Source organism: Sus scrofa, chromosome 12 (genome assembly GCF_054392235.1).
Source record: "Sus scrofa isolate SSC_HxYL_T2T_F1_AM1 chromosome 12, Sscrofa_HxYL_maternal_Yorkshire_Landrace_v2.0, whole genome shotgun sequence".
In the NCBI taxonomy this organism is placed as follows: domain Eukaryota; kingdom Metazoa; phylum Chordata; class Mammalia; order Artiodactyla; family Suidae; genus Sus; species Sus scrofa.
This window is the reverse complement of record NC_139394.1, coordinates 58,678,988-58,695,950: the sequence shown is the minus strand read 5'-3', so window position 1 is coordinate 58,695,950 and position 16,963 is coordinate 58,678,988. Positions and strand designations below refer to the sequence as shown.

At 48.5% G+C, this 16,963-nt stretch overlaps 1 protein-coding gene and 3 non-coding genes across 29 annotated transcripts; 3 read left to right on the top strand and 1 right to left on the bottom strand.

The window, feature by feature from the left end:
- The first annotated feature begins 263 nt into the window (after positions 1-263).
- Positions 264-15,709, top strand: AURKB (aurora kinase B). 26 transcript variants are annotated; one of them, XR_014820311.1, is made up of 12 exons: positions 3,563-3,715; positions 3,800-3,866; positions 3,984-4,134; positions 6,762-7,087; positions 11,091-11,162; positions 12,613-12,715; positions 12,823-12,877; positions 13,359-13,550; positions 13,830-13,978; positions 14,082-14,230; positions 15,071-15,245; positions 15,400-15,709. XR_014820311.1 is itself a non-coding variant. In XM_084982913.1 (11 exons), exons 4-11 carry the CDS (start codon positions 7,085-7,087, stop codon positions 15,571-15,573), a joined length of 990 nt encoding a protein of 329 aa, XP_084839039.1. In that variant the 5' UTR covers positions 264-523; positions 642-769; positions 3,984-4,134; positions 4,863-7,084; the 3' UTR covers positions 15,574-15,709. The 26 variants fall into 26 exon arrangements, 16 of the variants coding, with proteins under 16 accessions (XP_084839039.1, XP_084839038.1, XP_084839033.1 ...); XM_084982913.1 differs by lacking the exons at positions 3,563-3,715; positions 3,800-3,866; positions 11,091-11,162 and adding exons at positions 264-523; positions 642-769 and having other exon boundaries at positions 4,863-7,087; positions 13,830-13,968; XM_084982907.1 differs by lacking the exons at positions 3,563-3,715; positions 3,800-3,866 and adding an exon at positions 334-769 and having other exon boundaries at positions 4,863-7,087; positions 13,830-13,968.
- Positions 3,473-3,544, top strand: TRNAP-CGG (transfer RNA proline (anticodon CGG)). Its single transcript has one exon. It is a non-coding gene; the product is annotated as a tRNA-Pro (tRNA).
- On the bottom strand, positions 4,883-4,954 carry TRNAG-UCC (transfer RNA glycine (anticodon UCC)). The gene has a single exon. It is a non-coding gene; the product is annotated as a tRNA-Gly (tRNA).
- On the top strand, positions 5,534-5,605 carry TRNAW-CCA (transfer RNA tryptophan (anticodon CCA)). Its single transcript has one exon. It is a non-coding gene; the product is annotated as a tRNA-Trp (tRNA).
- Positions 15,710-16,963: the final 1,254 nt, after the last annotated feature.

The following is a 16,963-nucleotide window of genomic DNA, read 5'->3' as shown; positions in this document are numbered from 1 at the left end:
TGGTGGTCTAGCCTTGGAAGCCGTCCCACCACCTTGGCATTTTCTCCGACCCCAGAACGTGTCCTAGAACCTGAGTTGGTTTGTTTTGTTTGGTTCCTTATTACAGTTCTTTTGGCTTGGAGCCTCAGATTTAAATAGGTATGTATAATATGTATTTTCAAATAATTATTTATTTTAAAAATGGAAGGATAGGTGCGTCTTCTACATGTGCAGTTCTTATTCCAGGCCGTTCACGTATAGTTATTTTCATTCCTCTCCACAAGCTGGTTTCGTGCAAGAGCACGGAAGGGCTGGGACCCTCTGGACAGGAAGCCTGGTGCGGAAGGGCAGGACAGTTTCAGGAGCACTGACTGAAGCCAGGCTGAGGAGGATAGTAGTAAATCCTGCAGAGGAGGCAAGAAGCAGAATCCACTGGCCTAAGCCTCCTTGGAAAATAGAAAGGTCTACATATCATCCTTTGACCAGGGAACCGCTGCAAAATGCCTGAGCACACGTGTTGGCTTGAAGGAATCACTGTATCCAGGTGACAAGTCAAGTAAATGAGGCAGCACCACCAGGACCACATTTATGCCAAGCACTGGGTGGGCACTGTGCGTCACCAAATGTATGAGACACAACCCTTTTTCTCAAAGGGCTCATAGGAAGGAAGACACAGTCACAACACAGTACACCAAATGCAGGAGCAAGGCACGGGGAGGCCACGGAGAAGAGAAGTGGCATCTCATCCGCCCGGGAGTGGAGACTGATCAAGGGAGACTTTCTGGAGGAGGTGAGCTAAATTGTAAAGACCACTTCTTTAAGAAATTTGAGGTATGTTCTATTAAACCACTTCATACTCTGCAACAACTGTTGTTCTAGGCCCTGGGAATATAGCAGGTAACAATAAACACAACACAAATGTAATTATGTAATTATGCAATTAAATTATGTCATATGCTAGATAGATGCAACATAGATAAATAACACAAGGGATCAGATTATGGGGGGTGGGGACTGTGGGGACAAGTGTTGGTTATAGAAATGTCAAAGGCTTGCACCAAGGCAGCTATAGGAGAGATGGAGAGGAGGAGTTGAAATTGAGACACATTTCGTACAAAAAACGCAACAGGACTTGGTACCTGATAAGATGTGGAGTTGGAAGAAAAGGGAGAAGAAATTCAATACGTTGCCAGGGTTCCATTTTAGGGAAGTACTAGGGAGAAGGGGTTACTACCCTCTCATATTCAGCAAGAATACTTTTCACTTTTTCCCACACGAGCTCTTTCAGGCAAGTGTGACTATGCAAATTATACCTTAGAACTCCGTGTAATGCCTGTTAAAATGTAAAATAATTGCAGCAAAGTTAAAACAACAGTTATTTACACTTTAGTTCTTGGATTCTAGAAGTGGGGTCCATAGATAAGCCATGGACTTTTCCAGAAAAGGGGCCACAGCTTTCATCATGTTCTATAAGGGATTTCGGCTTCCACCTCTGTGCAGATTAAGTGTCTGAGACCAGGTAAGAGATGATAAGAGAGAGATGAATAGACATGTGGGGAAAGCTGGTTTCTAAGATGAGGGAGACAGAAAATGGAAAAGAATAAAGGGAGGGGGAAGCCAGAAGATCAGCCCTGAGCAATCTTGAAATGCTTAGGATGCTGACAGGAAGATGAACTGTTCTCTGCTGCCCTCCCCCACTGTCTGGTCAGGGACACTTGGGGAAGAACAAGCAAAGAGGTGAGCCCTTCTATAGAGTCTTCTCCACCAATGCATCTGCGGGTAGGGCATTGAGAAGGGGCTGGCCTCACAAATCACCAGACTGGGCTGTGGAACAAGCCATTTCAGCCCAGAAGATGCTACCAGGGGGTCAAGGGCAGGCGCAGATCAGAACCCTACTGGGAAGGCTTTTCAAAGCAGGAACCAAGCTGAGAGAAGACAGACCGCAGCGGCTGGCAACTGACCCCACCAGGTCCTGCCAGGACCCTTGGCAGTTCCCAGGTGAGAGCATGGCCAGTGTATTACAAGCTTAGAAGCTGACACAGTTTGGAAAGCCAGTCCTCTTCCCAACCTCCCCAGCCACTCATCTCAATGACGCCCCCTCTGTGGGTCCGGCCCCAGGCATTATTCCCTCACCTGGGCCCGACCACCTGGTCATCTAGGGAGATGGTGGGCTACCAAAGTGCCAGTCACTCCAGAAGGATGGACAGATGCAGGGAGAGAAAGAGGGGCTAATGTTCACAGAGAGATTTCAGGACTCATTAGTTGTCCTCTGAAAGGCAACGCCACCGTTAGTCTTCAAAGCTGGGTGTGGGAGGACTGGGTCCAAGGACCGCAGGCCCAGGCAGAGAGTCCCAGTGGCTGCTGTTGCTGAACCTCGGCCTCTGTCCCCCAGTGTGCTTAGTAGTAATGTGGAGACAAGAGTTTTGGGTGAAGGAAAAAAAAAAATAGCTTTTTTTTGCTCTGCCATGCAAAGGAGGCCACAGCAAGACTCTGCCTTCTTTGGGAAAGAATTACAGGGAATTTTATAGTGTAACAGGAGAAAAACAGGGTTTCAGATAAGAATCAGGATTGGGGCAGACATGCGCTCTTTTTTTTTTTAGCGAATCTTCCTCACGAAGCTGGGGTCAGGAGATCTTGACAGGATCCTGGGGGTGGTCTTCTGGGTTATCGCCTAGAGCAGCAGTACTTGCGAAAAGGGCATATTGATCAGAGACTAGAACAAACTAGGAAAGCTCCTGAAAAACATCTTGTGCTAATCATCTTGAACTCACAGGCAATTGTGCGCAGGGTGTGTAATCGTTAGCTCCCAGGTGACTGCGTTTCAGGTGCAATCGAACGAGGGAGGGAGGAGCACAGGAGGGGCTCCAACCTGTTCAGGTTTAAAGTTCTCATTTCTAAAAGAAGCATCAGGCGTTTAAGTTGTAGGTGTGTGAGGTGCCTACGTCATTGTGTGTATCCCTTGAGAGGGACCCAGGATCCTGCCCCCAGGCTGCGCTGTTGTTGCCAGACTGTTCCTGGTCTCTGCTTCCCCTCCCTCCCCTGATCAGCAGCTGTCGGAACCTGCCCCTAAGGACCAAGGGAAGGCCATGGAGGCAAAAGGAGGCCCATTTCCTAAAAACAGGAAATGAGGGGCACAGAAAGGGTTTTGTGCCCAGGAGCCCCACGAGACCCTGCTGGGTTTCAGAGCCAAGATAGTGACCATGGGGAATGGAAACAGGGGTGGGTGCTGGAGGCCGTCCTGGAGGGCTGCGCGGGGGTGGGGGTGGGGGGGGTGGATGGGACCACTCCCTCCCACTTCCCCGACGTTATTTCCTGGGAGGAGCTCACCGCTGCAGAGCCGGGAGAGGTTCTCAGATCCCCGCTCCAGAGTTTCAGCGTCGCGGCGGGTGGTCCCTTAGTACGCACTAGGACCAGGCCAAGGTGAATCACCGCCCTAAGACAGCAGAAAGCCTAGGACGACCTCTAAAGGGGTCCGAGGTAAGAGATGCGCGTCGGCTCGTTGGTCTAGGGGTATGATTCTCGCTTCGGGTGCGAGAGGTCCCGGGTTCAAATCCCGGACGAGCCCGTCGTTTAGGTTTTGCAGAAAACCCAGAGCGCCCCAAAGCTCTTCATCACTTGAAACGGCGCTGTGGGAGCCGGGTGACAAAGTGGTCAGCGTCAAGTGAGTCTCATGAGAGAGGTGTGCTGGGAGCTCTTTTGTTCTGTGTGGTCACCCGGGTGGAAGGAAGAGGCTCAGGTGCGTAGTCCTTCCCAGCGTGCCAGGAAGAGGGCAGGGACCTCCGGACTTTGAGCAAGACACTTTCTGCTCCCTTCCTTCCAGCTTCATTCCTCACCTCGGCCACCAGAACTTGGTTTCATTTTGATTGATACCTACAGTAGTGAAACAGGTTGGGACCTTTTCGGGGGTATGGCTGGGAGAACCCCAGGGACTCTCAGAATTCAGATCTCTGCAGCCTTGGAAACCATCTGTCTCTCGGTCACTCTTGCTCATTTCCGCCCTTCAGGGACTCGTGCTCTAGAACATGCATAGCATCTCTTAATGGATGGAAGGACGCAGTCGACCGGAACATCGCAATTAGCTCCCGGAAAAGGTGACAATATCAGATCAAGGGTTTGGAGCAAAAACTAGACAGCTCAGTCCTCGTTAGTATAGTGGTGAGTATCCCCGCCTGTCACGCGGGAGACCGGGGTTCGATTCCCCGACGGGGAGGAGCACAATTAATGTTTTCTTTTCATAAAATCCTAATTGATAAATTAGGAACTACTCACCCTAGGCCTAGGATGCAAATAAAAAGAGGATAGAAAGAAAAAAGAATGCAGGAGAGGAATATTGCATGTTGACCCTCCAGTTAAAATTCCAAATTTCAAATTTATGTTTTGTTTCAAGTAACTTGCTATTTATTTAGTTATTTATGTTACCAAATTACACATTTTAAAATAAAAGTATGTAACTCAGGAATAGTCACACGGAAGAGATGCATAGGGCAATGTATGGAGAAAGGCCGCAGAGCTTCCATGCCCTCTCCAAGTGCCCTCCTCAGGAAAATAACTTGAATTTTACATGTGTGGCTAAATTGGCCATTATTCTGTCGGTTCAATAGCTTTGTTCTCCAGGGAAGTAACTTGAATTTTAAATGTGTGGCTAAATTAGCCATTATTCTGTCGGTTCAATAGCTTTATTAGCCATTATTCTCATCGTTCGTCAATATGCTTTTTAGACGCGCTCGTTGATGATAATTTAAAAAACTGATGTGGGCATAGAGCAGTGAACTGTCGCTAGCTTAATCCCACCTCCAGATTTAACCTCCTGGCGCAGGTGCTCTTTTCCTTGATAACGAGTGTAGAAGGTGGCTTGCTGCAGACAGTTTGTTTTTTTTTTTCAGAAAAAGAAAACTGAACCACTTGCGTTGGCCGGGAATCGAACCCGGGTCAACTGCTTGGAAGGCAGCTATGCTCACCACTATACCACCAACGCATTACGGCGAAAGAACTTTCTCCTGAACTTCCTTAATAGTTAGTTATATCGACAAGCTTGCGCGAGGTTATTTGAGAACTGAAGCCGAAATTGAAGTCATGTCAGCGGTATGCAAGGCATTCACGGCGGTGCTTGACTCCTGGCACAGCCAGTGTAGTCCAATAACCCCTCGGGATACTGTGTGATTATACCCAGTCCACAGACGAAGAAAGCAAGTCAAGAGAAGCCAAATAAAGTGGTTTTCTGAGCACTAGAAGAGCCGGGATTAAATCTAAGATTTATCCTGGGCTCCAGATATGCACCGACACCCTATGATGGCTTTATTAACACCAGAAATAAACCTTAAACACAATGAAATCTTTTCTCTGTTGAGTGAGCGCAATGTGTCCCAAAGTTAAAGAATTGAGCCTTAAATTTGTCCAAAAGAGTTAATCCCTTCGTGCGCGCGCATCCAGCCCACTGGTGGCGCGGATAATCACGCTGACGAAATCTTAAGGGCCTGGCCCATGAATAAAACTCCTCCCCTTACTGCTGACGAGGCATCTGTTCACGATATCTGTCAGAACGCCCGCTCAGAGAGGCCTCGTGGCGCAACGGTAGCGCGTCTGACTCCAGATCAGAAGGTTGCGTGTTCAAATCACGTCGGGGTCAAAAACAATCTCTTTTCGGACCTTGAATGAGGGCTTTCTCTTAAAAAAGAATTACATGTCATTACATGAAAAAAACCGAAACTGACTGACTACTTTCCCTAAAGTATCTGAATTTTGTCCTGAAATACAAATACAGATTTTGGAATTATATTTTCATTTTAATGTTTCCATCAAATTAACCTTCAATCTCATAGGTATTTCAGGTATCCTAACACAGAAATTGTCTAGCCACCAGTTCTTGTTCAGAAAATTTATTTTGGAGCAATAAATGTTATTTATTGTAAAGACTATAGCAATAATGAATAGTTTAAAAGTGATAAAGGTAGTTAATAATCCTTCTCCTAACTCATTGGTTTAATTTTTGGCAATTTAATTTCCACTTGTCAGTGGTGTCCATAATCTTGTACTCCATTATTTTCACTTATCATTGTAATAGGAAGAGGATTTTATAGTCTTTATAATTTTAATGATCATCTGAATTCAAAGACAATGCTGTAAGTTACTAAACAATTCTAAAATTAGACATTTCGGTTGTGTGGTTATCCGTAATTTTTTTCTTATTATTTAAAGTGTTACCATGTGCAGCTTTACACATAATTTATTTATGACATAAATTCCCAAAACTCCAGTTCCAAGGTTAATGATTCTTCTTTGTACAGCTAACTGTACAGCTGTCAAAAGCCTGTTACTTTTTCAACTAAAAACAATCTTTCTTTTTTCTTTAGTTTTCTCTCTTTTTAAGAAATAGACTATATTTCTATTATTGCATTCTTTTATTCGGTTCAAATTTTTTTAAAACGGCTTTAATCATCTCTGATTGTTCTCTCCATGAAGTAGAACACAAGGGTGTGAAATCCCAATATTTTGTATTTAATTTGTATTAAATACAAATATTCTCCAGACCTCTCCAATGTCACTAGAAGCCCAGAGCCACAGGCATTTTTCCGCTTTCTGTATATTGGGGGGAAAAAAAAAAAGAAATCCAGGCCATCCATCTCAAAGACCTTGTCTTTCCTATCAGGGAATGTCTTCCTTGACATCTTCTACACATACACGTATGCATAGTGATGGGTTGATTTACAATGTTGAGTTAGTTTCAGGCGTATCTTCTTTGACATCTTTTCCCTTAACTAACAGTTCTTTTGTTAGTGTAACAGGTTTCGGCTGCAGGAAGGGAATTCCAGCTGCTCACCACAGCGCACAAAGCAGATGCCCACCCAGGTTGGAATCTGTGCCTGCCTTCCCCTCTTCCACTGCTCCCCAGGCTGCCTTCTGCCAGAGAGGTCAGTGTGTCACGTGTGCCAAGATGGAGGCAGACCATCCGCCAGCCTTCGCTGCAGAAGAACTGCTGAAGACTTAGCAATGGGAAAGCCCTGGAGCTCTGGCAACCTAACTGGGAAGGCCTGTGAGACTGGCTGGCTGTGGACCTGCACGCTGCCCGGAGTCCACCCAAACCAAGGCAACTTTAAGGAGAGAGAAAATGGTAATTTTCTCATTCTATCTTCCCTTCTACATGTATTTGCTGACATTAGTTCACAGTGTCTACCCGGACCAGGCGATTTTTTCAGTTATAGCAATAGCTAACAGTGAGGGCTTACCCTGTGCCAGGCTCTGTACTGAGGGTTGTAGTGGCCTTATTTCATTTAATCCGACAGCAAGCCTGCAAAGCAGTATAACTAGGCCCATCTCAGAGCTGATACACAGAAGGACTGAGCATTTTGCCAAGCAACACAGATTGCAGGGGGCAAGCCCAGAGGCAAACCTGAAACCCTAGCCCATGGTCTTTCTGCTACCTCATGCTGCCATGGCTTTCCTAAAATCCCATCTGATGATTGACTAGGTAAGATAGGTGGCCCTGGGGAGTGAAGGATTAGTTGTAAAGTGTGGTTTCTGGTCCAGAGAGCTCTGGGTGTATTAGGGATGGAATATTGCAGGTCCACAGACCAAATCCAGTTTACCCACTTGTTTGGGGACTTATTTGATAACAGTCACAGCTCAGCAGATTTCTCTTGTATATCTAGATTTCTAGCTGCTCTTTAAAAATTAAAAGCTCTGTGCATATTTTCACATAGAAAAAAATCAACTAGGGTTGAATGTTGCCTTGTCCATTCAGCCGTATACTCATCTTTGGCTTCACTCTTCACCCACCATTCCCTAATATTCCCTGGCCCCGAAGCCTAGTAACCCTTGTCTGACTCATACTGAGCCTGCTTCATTCATGCGCTACCCAGGCACACATTCTGAAAACCTGGTATTCAGAAAAAGTCTGGATTTGTGATAGAAATAACACAGTAAGTTCCCGCCCTGGCCCTTTTTGATGCAAATACATAGCACTGAAAGATAAAATATCAAAATAGTGTATTAAAAGGCTATAAAAAACTTAGAATGAAACCATTTGGTACCACAAATGCAAAGCTGGGAACAGGGATGATAGAACAAGTATGCAGGACTCAGGGCTGTAAGTGGGCAGCAGCAGCAGGTGTTAAGGTCCTGTAAGGAAATAGGGTGCTGCAGGAACATCCCTGGAGTAAGAAAGAAAGGAGGGAGGGAGGAAGGAAGGAAAGAAAACAGAAAAGAAGAAAAGGAGGAGTTCCCCTTGCAGCGGTTAACGAATCTGACTAGGAACCATGAGGTTTTGGGTTCGATCCCTGGCCTTGCTCAGTGGGTTAAGGATCCGGCATTGCGGTGAGCTGTGGTATAGGTCGCATATGCGGCTCGTATTGTTGCAGAAACCGCAAAAACCGTGGCAGTGGAAGGAGACAAACAGCACTCGGAGATATGGAAAAGCAAGGTTTATTCAGCACCGGTGCGGGCTCAGAGGAGTCACCTTCAGAGTCTGAGCACCAGGTCTTTGTTCTCAGTAACTTTTATACACTACAAGGTCTTGATTTTCCCACGTAAGCATCCCGGACCTCCCCCCCATCCCCAAGCAGACAGTGTTCCTCCCTAAGAAACTGAGCAAGCAAGGTTACAGAAGCAGAACTGATAAGCAATGCTGGGTACATGATTAGCAGGGCTGCTGGCTCAGACATAGGGCCCACAGTTGTTACTTTATTACAAGAAGGGTGGTATAGTGAGGAGCATAGCTGGAAAGGCTTGCAGCTGCCGTCTTAGCCAAGGGGGGGTTGTTCTTTAGTTAAAACTCTATTTCAGTATCTGGTGTTGCTGTGGCTGTGGTGTAGGCCAGCTCCGATTAGACCCCTAGCCTGGGAACCTCCATATGCCGCGGGTGCGGCCCTAGAAAAGACAAAAAGACCAAAAAAAGGAGTTCCTTGGTGGCTCAGAGGTTAATGACCTGGTATTGTCATGGCTGTGGCTCAGTTATATCCCTGGCCCAGGAACTTCTGCATGCTACAGACAAGGCGGAAAAAAAAAAAAAAAAAAAAAGAAGAAGAAGTGTAAAGCCTGCCCGCTCCCTGCCTGGAGCTACAGGCCTAAAAAGGGAGGATGACTCAGTCAGACTCAGAGGATTCTCCCAGAAAGAGAACCAACATGCCCTCTCGTAGGTGACTTTATCTGAGATACTCCCAATATCATCCATCACAGGGCAGGAGCCCCCAAATACCATACTTGCTGCTGATCTAGAAATCCCTTAGGATTTATTTCATTTACATTGGTTTGAATAATATGAAATTGGTATTTTCTGTAGGTCAGAATAACTATTAGTAGTTTTCCATCACTAGACCGAAATAACTACAAAAACTGTAGGTCTGTAATGTGTGTCAGTTAGAATGCTTTTGACAGCAAATAACAGAACTCTTAACTCAATGCGTTAGGAATGGAGACCTATTGGCTCACATAAGACAATGGATGAAACAGGCATCCAGAGGCTCCACATTGTCATCAAGTTCTAGGGTTCTTCCCAGACCTCATTTCTGCCTTCTGCAATGCCAGCCTCACTCTCAGGCTGCTCCCTGCTGGGACACCATCACCAACAATGCAGGCTGTGTGCTTCCTTGTCCAGTTCCAGCAAGCCGAAGGGAGTTTCTGTCAAGCATTCTGGACAAGAATCCTAAAATTCCCACTAACTGACCCACTTAAGGTCACATGCTTATCCTTAAACCGGTGACCATGATCCCAGAATAAAAGTGTTACCTAGTGTCCAATGAGACACTGACCATTCCAGGACCTGAGCCCGAGTCAATTTCCTTCTAAGACCCACAAAACTCCAGTTGCTTTCAGGAAGTGGGAATTGCTGAAAGACTCGGTGCTCGCTAGATAACCACAATGTTCATTACAACAGGTCTCCATCGAGTTAGGTAGGGGTTGGCAGAACAGAAACCGATAACATGGACTGGTGATTCCCTTAAGCAAAGTCAGGATGTTATTATGAGAAGAAAGAGGAGGGTGCTGGATAGACAATACTTACAAATATCCATTAGTTATTTCATGGAAATTCCCAAATTTTATTTATGTAATTCAATAATGAAATTTGGCGTTAGAAAGAGCAGAGAAGAAGGGAGTGCGACAAGGAGAAAAGTGAGAGCAGTTCCGAACAATTTGACCTTGGGCAGGGCATCTACAAAGAAAAGTCCTCTGGTGGAAAATTCTTGCCAGGAATGTGAGCGAAAGACTTTAAAGGACAAAACAATAACGGCGTAAGAATAAACATACATGCAAACGAACAAACGATATAACAGGGTAGAGAATCCAGAAATATAGCCAAATCTCTACCATGACAGTATTACCAAGGGTAGCGTTTAAATTCCTTTGGGAATGGTGCAGTTTAAGAAATGATACCAGCATAACTGGCTCTCCGTCTGGCAGATAACAGTTAAACCCTAGTTTAATAAAAGCATTAAAAACATAAAAAGAAAAAGATAAAAGAAAACTCAAGTTCATATATTTACACAAGGATAAATTCCAGATATATTAATGACTTAAATTTTAAAAGCAAAACAAAACAAAAAAACCGTGAATTTCTTTGGGGGATGAAGGAAACTTTCCTAAACCGGAACTTGAAAGTGCTGAGGCTTTGCATTCCGCCTTTTCCATTGGGCTCCGTGGCTACGTCATGGGACACCCAGCCAATGAGAATTGGGCATGGCCAGCGCGCTCAGCCAATGGGGCCAGGGCGGGAGATTTGAAAGGTCCTCCTTGGGGCGGGGGGGCGAGGCCGAGCAGGTTCAGTCGTTTGCCAGCTGCCAGGGGGGTGGCTGTGCCACCGGTTTCAGGTGAGCTGTCCTCCTTTCGTGGGCCCTTGCGCCGGGAGAGACCAAGTGATTAGGCAGGTCAGGGGGTCCGTTGGGTGGTCCCGCGGGCACTCTGCCGGGCTGCTGGTTGCCCTGGGGTGGAGAGAGGGTCCTGGAAAGGGGTGGGGCGGGTAGCAGGGCAGAGGCAGCGAGGCGAGCGCCGAGAGGTGCCCTGATGCCGTCGGCTTATAGACCTGCTTCCTTTCACCAGCTTCCGGCGAGATCATTCCAATCCCTCACTCTCTCGTTCCCTTTTTTCTGTTTCTCACTGCTCTGTTTCTCTTCTCTGCCCAGTTCCCTCCCCCTTTCCCTCTAAGGATGGCCCAGAAGGAGAACACCTACCCCTGGCCCTACGGTCGGCAGACGGTAAGGGTTTTCCCACTTCCCCTTCCCCCACCCTCATGGCGAGTTCCTGTTTGCAGATTTGAGATCCTGCCGAGGGTGATCCTCTTAGCACTTTCTTCCCGGCTTTGCGCGGTTTGGGCCCCATTAGTTTACTGGCAGAACCCAGTCTGTCATTTGCAGCCACATCCTGCTGCAGCCAACATTCAGTTGGTGCTGCCAACTTGAATTTGACCAGCCTATGAGGACCTCTGCAGAGCTGAACCTACTTGTCACATATAAATGACATCTGGGACTGAGCAGGCAGGGTCTGGCCTTCAGGCCATGATTCCCAAACCATTGTGAAAAATAGGCTAGGCAAGAAGAAGAAATAGACTCTGGGAGAACTTAGATGAATTTATAAGTTTAAAAAGTCCAGGACAATCCTAAACTAAGAATTTGAAATTTATTTTAATGACTGGTGTGAAGTAAGCATCTAAGTGGCTTTATTTCCAGTTGTCCCAACACTGTTGATTGAAGAGTCTATCCTCTGATTTGAAAATACTACCTTAATTATATATATATATATATTTATATATAAATATATATATATATATATATACTCCCACATATATGTGGATCTATTTCTGGACTCTCTTTTGTTCGATTTGCTTATGTGTAAATTCCGTACTAATATCACTGTTTGTGAACAGGTCTGTAGGGGTTCTGAGGCTTTCTTCCTCTCCTGACTAAAGGAGAAAGAAGGGCCCTGCACGGGCTTTGCCCCCCTGTTGGTGGGACTTGGGTGTCCTGGAGAGTCCTTCTGTCCCCTTGTCCACCAGCTCTCTCCTGGTGAAGCTCTGAATGAGGCTGTCCATAGTGGAGGCTGAATGCGAAACAACTGTCATGTCTAAACCGGTCACTCGCAAAAGAAAGTGATGTATATTACACACAAGTTGAAAGTGAGAAGTGATCCAGGGCCATCAGAGTAGCCCTTAATGTCCCTAAAGCCTGTTGTTGCAAGGGGTGAATACTGAGATGTGCTGAACATTCAAGGCTCCAAGGGCCTTATCTAAGCCTCAACAGACTGCTTTTTAGGGGCCGGTGAGAATACCTCTGTGCTAAAACTCCTTGAATTGTGGGTGTTCACTACCCCAGCCTCTACTGCCACCGGGATTGGGGACTGGGTGAGTGAGTGGTGTCGTGGACACGAATATTGAGCTTGGACAGCCCTGGGCCTCAGAATGTACTGGGCCAGGGCCATAGAGATGCGATGCTAGGTGTTGGGTATCCTTATCTCAGGCTGACTTAGGCTGTTTATTAATAACTCATGATGGGGCTCTGAGCAGCAAAGTTGTGGTCTCTTTAAACTGGGGATGGGTGGGTGGGTGGTTGGCTCTGCATCAAGTCCTAAAATGCTGTTTGCAGCACATTCCAATCCGGTCACTGGGATAGAGCAAAGCCATCCTCTGACCTCCCCCCTGCTTCTTCTCAGGCTCAGTCTGGTCTGAACATCCTGCCCCAGAGAGTCCTTCGGAAGGAGGCTGTCACCCCATCAGCGCTTGTCCTCATGAGCCGCTCCAATACCCAGCCCACAGGTAACTAGGACACAGGAGAGGGGATCGACCTGAGGGGCCTGGGGTCTGGGGAGGATGAGGGATGCAAATGTCAAAGGATGGTCTCAACCTCCCTGTTCTTTCCTTAGCTGCCCCTGGCCAGAAGGTGGTGGAGAACAGCAGTGGGACCCCCAACTTCTCAACGTAAGTGCCCCAAGCCTTGGGGTGGCAAGAGGAGGAGCAGGGTGTTCCCATTGTGGCTCAGCAAGTTAAGGACCTGACACTGTCTCTGTGAGGATAAGGGTTGGATTCCTGGCCTTGCTCAGTGCATTAAGGATCCAGCGTTGACACAAGGTGGGGCCTACATTGCAGATGTGACTGTGGCATAGGCCAGCAGCTGCAGCTCCAATTCAGACCCTACCCTGGGAACTTCCATATGCCAGAGGCCATAAAAGAAAAAAAGAGAGAGAGAGAAAAAAAGGGAGTGGGACAATGAAGAGGTAAGAACTGAGGAAGCAGAAACAAAAGGCAGGAAGGTCAGGGCTGCAGGCAAGAAAGCCTGATCCATCCTCCATACCCCTGGAAGAGAAACAGGGCTGAGGGCAGGATGGGCTGAGGGGCAGGGAGAAGGCAGACACCTCAGAGGCCCAACAAACTGGCTGCCTTCCTTCCACTCTCTAACCAGGCGTTCCTTCACCATCGATGACTTTGAGATTGGGCGGCCTCTGGGCAAAGGCAAGTTTGGAAATGTGTACTTGGCTCGAGAGAAGAAAAGCCATTTCATCGTGGCGCTCAAAGTCCTCTTCAAGTCTCAGATAGAGAAGGAGGGCGTGGAGCACCAGCTGCGCAGAGAGATCGAAATCCAGGCCCATCTGCAGTACGAGTCAACACCCTCTGAGCCAGAATCCCCCTCTGTCCCACCCCCTGCTTGCCTTCCAACTCCACCTCATCCAGACTGTCTTCTCTGCGGCTGTGGCCACTCAGCCCCACTGAGCTCTCGATGCAGAGAGCTGTCTTCACGTGCCCCTCAGCACTGCCAGCCTGCTGTCCCCTGCCTGGTCCAAGTCTGACACACTTTGCCCTCATGGGACCTGTCATCCTTCCGCTTTGCTTATGCCAGGGTGCAGCCTGATGCCTCCTCTGTCTCTTCTCCCAGGCATCCAAACATCTTGCGTCTCTACAACTATTTCTATGACCGGAGAAGGATCTACTTGATTCTGGAGTATGCCCCCCGGGGGGAGCTCTACAAGGAACTGCAGAAATGCCGCACTTTTGACGAGCAGCGAACAGCCACGGTCGGGGCGGGTGGGCACCTGGGGCGCCTGCGGGGGGCTGGAGACTGGGTGGCACGCTGCTTGTGGCCAGAGGTCTGTCCTTGCCTGACTGCCTGTCATTGGCCCGCCCCCAGATCATGGAGGAGCTGGCAGACGCTCTGATATACTGCCATGGGAAGAAGGTGATTCACAGAGACATAAAGCCAGAGAATCTGCTCTTGGGGCTCCAGGGAGAGCTGAAGATTGCCGACTTCGGCTGGTCTGTGCACGCCCCCTCACTTAGGTAGGTGGGCCGGAAGGCCGGCCGTGGGTGTGAGGCCGGGACAATCAAAAGGAAGCCCTCCCGATCTTGTCACTCAGCCATTGTGGTTTGTCTGCATGTGGATATACAGACAAAGCAACGTCTTTAGTGGGAGTTCCCGTCGTGGCGCAGTGGTTAACGAATCCGACTAGAAACCATGAGGTCGCGGGTTGGTCCTTGCCCTTACTCAGTGGGTTAACGATCCGGCGTTGCCGCGAGCTGTGGTGTAGGTTGCAGACGCGGCTCGGGTCCCGCGTTGCTGTGGCTCTGGCGTAGGCCGGTGGCTACAGCTCCGATTCAACCCCTAGCCTGGGAACCTCCATATGCCGCGGAAGCGGCCCAAGAGATAGCAACAACAACAAAAGACAAAAAAAAAAAAAAAAAGACAGACAAAAATAGGAGACTCAGCTTTGTCACCCAGATGTCGTACTCAATATATTGGGGCCTTCTTGTCACTGAGAATACTCCCACATCATTTTTAATGGGTTCCTAGTGTTGCACAGTAGAGATGTAACCTGATTAATGTAGCAGGACATGCTTGATGGACATTCGAGGTTTTGCCTTTAATGCTAAGGTGAACACACCCTCATATCTGATTATTTTAAGATACAGCCCTCAGTGTGGAAATGCACAGGCAGTGTATTCCCCCAGCTCGGGCTTTCGTGTATGTCTTCCCCCCACTCCTACCCCAAAGGCCCCATCAGAGCCTGGTTGCAATACTCCCCTGGCGCCTTCTGGCGTCCCTGGGCTCCCTGTCAGGCGGCAGGGAAAGGAGAGCCGGTCCGGATCTGGGAGCGCCGCCCACTCCCCCCCCACCCACAGGAGGAAGACCATGTGTGGCACCCTGGACTACTTGCCCCCAGAGATGATAGAGGGGCGCACACACAACGAGAAGGTGGATCTGTGGTGCATCGGAGTCCTCTGCTATGAGCTGTTGGTGGGAAACCCGCCCTTCGAGAGTGCTTCCCACAACGAGACCTACCGTCGCATCGTAAAGGTGAAAGGCGGGGTTTGTGCAGGCTCAGAGGCCGCGGGTGGGGGTGAGCCTATGGCAGTGGTGGGGCTCCCGCTCCTCTCCAAAGAGGATGGGCAGTGAGGGCAAAGGCAGCCGGGATGAAACTGATGGGGCCCCTCCTTCTTTTCTTCTGCAGGTGGACCTTAAGTTCCCCCCTTCCGTGCCAGCGGGAGCCCAGGACCTCATCTCCAAGCTGCTCAAGCATAACCCCTCGGATCGGCTGCCACTGGCCCAGGTCTCAGCCCACCCTTGGGTCCGCGCCCACTCCCGGAGGGTGCTGCCTCCCTCTGCCCCTCAGTCTGTCCCCTGAATTGTCCCTGTCAGTTCCACAGTCGTATCTGTGTCTGTATGAATGTGTATGTGTAGTTAGAAGGAGGGGTCCCTGGCCTGATCCCGCACCTGCCTTCTCCCTCCTTTTTATTTAATAAAGGCGGAAGCGTTTTGTACTGGCGAGTGTAGATGTTTACAGGCGGGAACTGCTAGGGAGGAAGCCGTCACCCGGGGAGCTGCCTGTGCTGGGTGCCCAGGTGGGCCCTGCATCACCTCCCCTGGGAGCCCTCTGCCCTCTGAGCTCCCAGCCGCCCCGCCCCCACGTCTTTTCCTTCTCCGGCTCTGACTCTCAGGCCTGGGGATGCCAGGGACCTTGGCTCTCTCTGCGACGCCTGCGCACCAGCCACCTCTGCCCACCTTCTCTTACCTCTCATTCTCAGGTGACCTCCAGTCTTTCTTCTCCTGGCCCAGTCCTGCCGACCCAGGAGCCACTGAACATTGATGTACCCAGAAATTGACTTTTGTTTTTTTTTTCTGCACTGGGGAGGATCTAGCAGAGGAGTGAATAGAGGCAGTGTTGATGGTGTCTTATTTCTGACCTAGGATTTCACTGCTAAGTAAGATGCTTGCTGTAGGTTTTTTGATACATGTCCCTTACCAGGTTAAGGAAGGCCAGGTCCCTTCCTAGTTTGTAAGGGTTTGGGGGTTTTGGGGGATCATGAGTATGTGTTGACTTAGGCGAGACTCACCTAATGCTTTTTCTGCGTCTGTTGATTATTTGCTCTTTTGAGCCATGTGGTGAAGAACACCCATAAATTGTCTTTTTTTCATTTTATCTCAGTTACTCATGCTATATTCAATTCCTAGGGCTGGCACAAAAAATTACCATAAACTTAGTGGCTTAAAACAACAAAAATATATCTTCTGACAGTTCTGGAGGTAAGAAACCCCAAATCAAGGTGTCTGCAGTGCCACGATCCCATCAAGGCTCAGGAGAAAAGTCCTCCCGTGCCTCTTCCAGCATCAGGTGACTCTGGGCACTTTGCGGCTTGTGGCGGCATCATGCCATCCTCTGCTCTGTCTTCACATGGCCTTCCCATGTCTCTCTTCTGTGTCTTCTAAGAACACTGTCATTTGATTTATGGCTCACCCAGATAATCCAGGATAATCTTGTCTCATGATCTTTTTTTTGTGTGTGTGTCCTTTTGCTATTTCTTTGGGCTGCTCCCGTGGCATATGGAGGTTCCCAGGCTAGGGGTCTAATCAGAGCTGTAGCCACTGGCCTACGCCAGAGCCACAGCAACGCAGGGTCCGAGCCGCATCTGCAACCTACACCACAGCTCACGGCAACGCCAGATCGTTAACCCACTGAGCAAGGGCAGGGATCGAACCCGCAACCTCATGGTTCCTAGTCGGATTCGTTAACCACT